The sequence below is a fragment of the Hyaena hyaena genome, unplaced genomic scaffold, assembly GCF_003009895.1.
Source record: "Hyaena hyaena isolate Hyena2069 unplaced genomic scaffold, ASM300989v1 scaffold_2591, whole genome shotgun sequence".
In the NCBI taxonomy this organism is placed as follows: Eukaryota; Metazoa; Chordata; class Mammalia; order Carnivora; family Hyaenidae; genus Hyaena; species Hyaena hyaena.
Genome location: NW_024083230.1, coordinates 3,359 through 9,639, shown reverse-complemented (window position 1 = coordinate 9,639; position 6,281 = coordinate 3,359). Strand labels below are relative to the sequence as shown.

General features: G+C 42.5%; 1 protein-coding gene across 3 annotated transcripts; it reads left to right on the top strand.

The window, feature by feature from the left end:
• Positions 1-214: 214 nt before the first annotated feature.
• Positions 215-6,034, top strand: LOC120227628 (acyl-coenzyme A synthetase ACSM5, mitochondrial-like). Of its 3 annotated transcripts, XM_039225704.1 has the most exons (3): positions 215-425; positions 3,027-3,237; positions 5,823-6,034. In XM_039225704.1, the coding sequence occupies exons 1-3, from the start codon at positions 222-224 to the stop codon at positions 6,032-6,034; spliced, it is 627 nt and encodes a 208-aa protein (XP_039081635.1). In that variant the 5' UTR covers positions 215-221. The 3 variants fall into 3 exon arrangements, 1 of the variants encoding a protein (XP_039081635.1); XR_005527296.1 differs by lacking the exons at positions 3,027-3,237; positions 5,823-6,034 and adding an exon at positions 2,823-2,967 and having other exon boundaries at positions 379-425; XR_005527297.1 differs by lacking the exons at positions 215-425; positions 5,823-6,034 and adding an exon at positions 5,698-5,757 and having other exon boundaries at positions 3,183-3,237.
• Positions 6,035-6,281: the final 247 nt, after the last annotated feature.

Genomic DNA, 6,281 nt, shown 5'->3' with positions numbered 1-6,281 from the left:
CTTGTCCGGAGTTATTTGATTAATTATGAAAAATATGAGGCAGGACACCTTGAGGTCTTTATCAAGGTGAAGGGACAGTTCTTTTCCTTATCCTTGGGGGTCACCTGTGGCATGTTGGATACCCTCTGCTTCCGGTCAGGGACCTGAGTATAGGGAAAAGTTTAAGATATTCAAGATAATGCTCTATCTCTTCTCTTTGGTGACAGGCCAGAGGCAATAGCATGATGCCATGGCTAAGAGGACGGGTCCTCAAGGTGCTGAGAAGTGCCCGGGGATTCTATGGGCCTCCTGGGCAACCACCACCTCTCCCTGCCCCTCAGAAGATTGTGGCCACCTGGGAAGCCATCAGCCTGGGGAGGCAGCCAGTGCCTGAGTACTTCAACTTTGCCCATGATGTACTGGACTCGTGGAGTCAGCTAGAAAAGGTGAGGCCCACTGTGTCCTAGTGTCCATCTTGGGCATCACAGGCTGCCCTCGGGTACCCCAGTGTGGAGATTTTGACCTTGGAATTTTGCAAGTCCTACAACTTAAACAGTTAGCATTTAAGCCTTAGGGGGAAAAACTATGACCAAGTTTCATGAGCCTTAGACACCTTGCCCAGTCCCTGATGTGTCTCAAATTCCTGAACCCAAACCACATAATAAGACAGTTACGCCCCCTTTGGTTCCCTTCCAATCATTCTGATCCAGTGAAGGAGAAAGTGTTGTTTTAAATCCACTCTGTCGTTAATGTCTGTCTCACTGTTGTGGACTTCCCTTTTAAATAAGGGGAGAGGTTGGCTGAGACTCCAAGCTTTTCACAGATCATGGCAGCTATGTAGAACTGAATGAAGATTATCTCGATTCCTTTGTGTGTCTGTGTACACATGCTTCCTTCTTTATTTTCCTTTCTTAGGTGTCTGTTGTGTCTCTCTCAGCATTTTATAGTTCACTTTTTATTTATGTTAAATAAATATTTATTTGTAGCATGAGAATATAAACTATCTCAAAGCAATTGATTTATGTTAATTTTAAGAAGAATTTGCTTAACGAAAAACAATGAGGAAACCAACACCATTAGTGGATTCAGTAAAAGTATACCGTTGGTGGGTATGGTAAAGTATGAAAGTGGCTGTGCAATTAGATAAACAGGGTTCATCCACTTGAAGTGTGACCTTGGATAAATGCAAAAATGTCTTTGGATATTTTTCATCTATATTTTTTCATCTTTAGTTTTTTCATCTATAAAATGGGATTCATACCATTTGCCACTTGGGGAGCAAATGTAGACAATGGAGCCGGGGTGCACCCTTCCTGTTCACAAAATCTAGGTTCTTTTGCAACCTGGGATTGTCCTTAGAAGATTCCTTTAATGATAAATACAAACAGGGTTATATCAACAAAAATTGTGGAATAAGGATTTGCTAAAATTTTATCCTCTAAAAAACAACAATGAAAAACCTTGGAAAAATTGTCAGCATCTACTTTTGAAAATTCTGAAATCTAACCAAAGGCTGGAATTGCTCAGAGAGTGTTTATTAGAGAAACACTCATTGAAGATTTGGATGAATCTCTGTAAGAATGCCGCTTAGATACCACCTCATTATATGAAAATATGTATCCTCCGTGATAATTTTGGGAAAAGTTTAAATCACATCTGATGAACTTCAAATTTTAGGGAACAAGGACCTCCAAAAATGTTAGCCTTTACATTTTGTATGCAGTTATCATATTACCTGAAGTACGCATTAAAAATTTCTTTAATGTTTATTTTTGAGAGTGGGGGGACAGACAGACAGATACTGGTGAGGGAGTGGAAGAGATAGACAATGATACAGCATCTGAAGGAGGATCTATGCTCCGAGCTTTCAGCACAGAGCCTGATGCAGGGCTTGAACCCATAAGAAGTGAGATCATGACCTGAGCTGAAGTCAGATCCTCAACCTACTGAGTCACCCAGGTGCCCCTGAAGACTGCCTTTTAAGAAACTGTACTGTACGGTTATTAAACTTATTGTCCTTGAAAGCAGAAATTGTAAAGTTGCAAGAAAAATGATAATACATCTCTAATTGATCTAGATACTCAGCATAATCTTTTTCAAAATTCAAGGGGACTTATTTCCTGAAATCTTATCTAAAATTCCATGTGGAAAGGCAAGGCACCCATAATAACCTCAACAGTTCTAAAAAAGAAATATAACTCTGGAGGACTCACACTTCCCTATTTCAAAACCTACTACAAAGTTACACTAATAACTGCATTTTTTTTCCTGTGTGGGTAAAAAAAAAGACTGTGACACTGGTATAGGGATAGATAGGGATGGATGGAATAGAATATAGAGTCCAGAAATAAACCCATAAATCTAAGTCAGTTGATTTTCAGCAGAAGTGCCAGGTAAATTCAGTGGGGAAAGAATACTCTTTCCAACTAGTGGTGCTGGTGCTGGTACATATTCTGATTCCATCCATATGAAATACCCACAACAGGCAAATCCATACAGACAAATGTAGGTTAGTGGTTACAAAGGGCTGCGGAGGGGAGACTACGAAGGGACTGCTAATATGTACAGAATTTCTTTTTAGGTTGATGAAAATGTTATAGAATTAGATAGTGGCAATGACACACCACTTTGTGAATACACTAAAATCCACTGAATTATTAAAGTAGTGAACTTTATGGTGTAAGAATTATATCTCAAACAAGGAGAACACAAAACAGTGGTAATCATATGCTATCTTTTGCATAACAAAGGTGGTATGGAACACAGAATATACTTAATGTTTGCCTAAATAAACACTGGAAAGATATGCAAGAAACTAATACAATTGGTTATTCAATGAGCAGGTGAAGTGAGGAGCAGCGTAGATGGGCATATGGATGGAAGTAGGCCATCCAGTGCATCTTTCCACATTGTTTTGAATTTGAACACTGTTGAACACTGTATGGAATTTGAAGACTATTTAAACAGAATTGAATAAAACAACAACAAGCAAACAAACATCCTCAACAAATGTTTTCTATTTCTTTTCTGCCTACACTGTCATCTAGGCTGGACACCGGCCCCCGATCCCTGCATTCTGGTGGGTCAGTGGCACGGGAGCAGAGGTCAAGTGGAACTTTGAGGAGCTGGGGGAGCAGTCCAGGAGGGCCGCTAATGTGCTCAGGGACATGTGTAGCCTTCAGCCTGGAGACAGGATGATGCTGGTGCTCCCACGGCTCCCAGAGTGGTGGCTGGTCAGCGTGGCATGTATACGGACAGGTCAGTGAGCAGGGCTGAGGCTACCCTTTGGGCCCGACACACCTGCCAGAAGGTTTTGCAGAGTCCACATGGTTGGGAGACGGAGCAAAGTGAACTTTATGTGGAGTTGTACTTACTTCCCCTTTGCCCAACAGTCACAAACTTGATCGAGCACAGGGGCCAGGTAGTAATGTAATTGAGGCAAGCAGGTCAGTGTGTGGCAGTGGCGAGCACTGGGGCCTGCAGGAGAGTGAGCTCACATGGCTCATCAAACAGGGCAGCTGCTTCTCAACCCCAGCCAGATGTTTCCATGTGTGAATGAGGGTCAGTGTTTCCAGCACTTCTATCTTTGTAATAGAAAACTCTGGATTTTTATGGGGGAAAATAAAACTGTTGAGAATGAAATAAACTAAAAAAGAAAAACAAAAATCTAAGTGAACAAACCAAACATACTTTTTTGGGGTCATGGTTTGGAGCTGCCAGCGTGTAGAGGGTAATGCAATTGTGCATGAGAGACCTTCATAGTCAGTCTACATTAGATTCACTCTTAGACCTTATGGCTCTCACCACCAGAGCATCTACACTCCTAAGGGAAGGAAGAGAAGGACAAAATAATGAAAGCAATGAGATTACCCTTGAGGGTTCTGCCTCCTGCTCTTATGAATGTCCAAGGCAGTGGACATTGATCTGCTTGGGGTGATCCTTCCAACACAGGAGCAGAGGAGGAACAGGACACTGTCCATAGAACTCAGAGGGCCTCTGCTGACCCTCTGATGCTCTTATTGAAAAGGCTGGAGTTTTTATGCTGATTTTACAAAGGCAAGACAACTCCTTTTGGTGGAGAGCTGGTTTCTCCACCCACTGGGAACTTTCCACCACTTGAAAGGCTGTCCACCCCCTCCACTTCTGTCCTTAGATTACTCTGAAATAAGGATGGGTTTTTACAAATAATGTTTGCAAAACAGAAGGATACAAACTCACACCAGAGAATTAGCTTTTCTAAACAAACAAGTTTAGTCAACCATTTTGTGAATGGATTGTCAAAAAAAAAATAGTGGCAGGAACTTTACTCCTACTCTATTTTTATATATTTTTGCACAATATATAAAAATGAGAACCATTATGGCACGTCCAGTTAGAGGAAGACAAACAGGAACACAGGTTTGGGGAATTCTCCATATCCTGCCATGACATATAAGATTTATTTAAATGAGGACCAAGGTAAAAGAGCCCTTGTGTTTTCTTGAGGACCTACTATGTGCCAGGCACTTTGCATGATCAGAACTTCCTTATGGAGTATTATTTTCATAATTTTTCCTGTTACCTAAATGTCCCAGTTACCCCCAATTTGTGCAGATTCACCCATTTCTTTGATGTCCAGATAAAATAATTCAAGACTCTATGGCACATGACCATGTCAAGTTCCACATCATCTCCAACACTTTAGAGGATACCCAAGCTGGATGTCCTTATATTCCCACATTGCCGTGTTCTCCTGATAGGCACTTATTACTGATCCTCTAGTCTATGGTGTTAGACTCATTGCTCTTGCTGACATCCCCAGCTGTCCTCCATCTTCCTGGGCCCCCAAAACACTACACACAACTGCAAGTGGGATAGACTTCTTCTGGAAATAGCTAAATAAGAGGGATGAAGTAAAGAAATACCATTCACCTCCCAAAGTGTTCATGCTGGGTTTTAAAACCTGTAAAAGTGTAGGAGATAATGCAAAGTGTAATGAGAACTTTGGTTTGGCTCCAACACCATTTGGGATGGAGCCCTTCCTCTGTCTCCTGTCCTCACTCACTGGCCATAGCAGGATGACTGATTCTTTTAGGATCTCTTTCTTGTCATCTGTGAAATGACAGTGCTGGGCTCAATAGGCTGTTTACAAACTCCATTCTGAGAGACTCAGGTGGCTTTTCAAGTGTCTGATTAAAATTTGTCCCTGTTTTCTGATTCCTCATCCCTTCCCCTTGGGAAGAGATGGACTCAGCTGCCTCCCGAAGTGGCTTTGGTTGACATTATACAAGCTCCCACCTACTATATCACCCTCCCACCACCTACCCCAAGAGACCCAGTCTCACCACTGGAATTTGTTGTAGGCTTTTGTTTGAAGGCGTGGCAAACCAAAAAGATAGGTCATCTCTAATGCAGCATAATACAATGTTGGAGATCATGGACCCTTAGGTTTACTACCTCTTAGACTCACAATCCCAGTTCTGCAACATGTTAGCTGTGTGATCTTGGGCAAGTTATTTCATTTAATTAAGGCATAAGGGTCTAAGTCTTAGTTGTTGTTGTTGTTGTTGCTGCTGCTGCTGCTGTTTGAATCTGCAAAATAGGTATGATAATACTACCTACTCTCCAGGGCTGTGAGAATTAAATGACATAATGCATGTACAGTTCTTAGCACATGAAGTGCTCCATAAACATATACTGGATTTCATCCTTTATTATCCTTATTGTTACCTTTTCCAGTTCAGACATTCCAACCCTGCCCGGTCCTTTCTGTTCCTGTCTCTGATGGGCATATCTGGGTCTGGACCTCTTCACGGGGTCTTCTCCTGCTGCGCAGTCAACATCCCATCTCTGTGTGGTGTCAGGGGCTGTCATGATTCCGGGTGTCTCTCAGCTGATGGAGAAGGACCTCAAATACCGGCTGCAGGCATCCAGGGCCAAGGCCATTATCACCAGTGACTCCCTGGCTCCGAGGGTCGATGCCATTATTGCTGACTGCCCTGCCCTTCAGACCAAGCTACTGGTGTCAGACAGTAGTCGGCCAGGCTGGATGAACTTCAGGGAACTCCTCCGGTAAGTAGGGGTGCTCCAGAGAACAGCACAAAGATGAGGCCAAGGTTTTTCCCCTTTAAGTAATAGGAGATGGAGTGTATTGCTGATTGACCAGGAAGAGAGTGCACCAGAAAGGAGCACTCAACTGTGGAGACCAGATGGACCTGAGACCTCATCCCAGTGTCCACCTTAAGATCCTTCAAAGTCACTCACTTAGGCAGTAAGAGAATTGTCATTAACTTTTCTGGGTGTCTTTTGCTTCTATACTGGTG

Coding starts and splice junctions, on each gene's coding strand:
- LOC120227628 (XM_039225704.1), top strand. CDS start 222: ATGATGCCATGGCTAAGAGGACGGGTCCTCAAGGTGCTGAGAAGTGCC. Junction 426..3,026: donor CGTGGAGTCAGCTAGAAAAG/GTGAGGCCCACT, acceptor ACTGTCATCTAG/GCTGGACACCGGCCCCCGAT. Junction 3,238..5,822: donor CGTGGCATGTATACGGACAG/GTCAGTGAGCAG, acceptor GTGTGGTGTCAG/GGGCTGTCATGATTCCGGGT.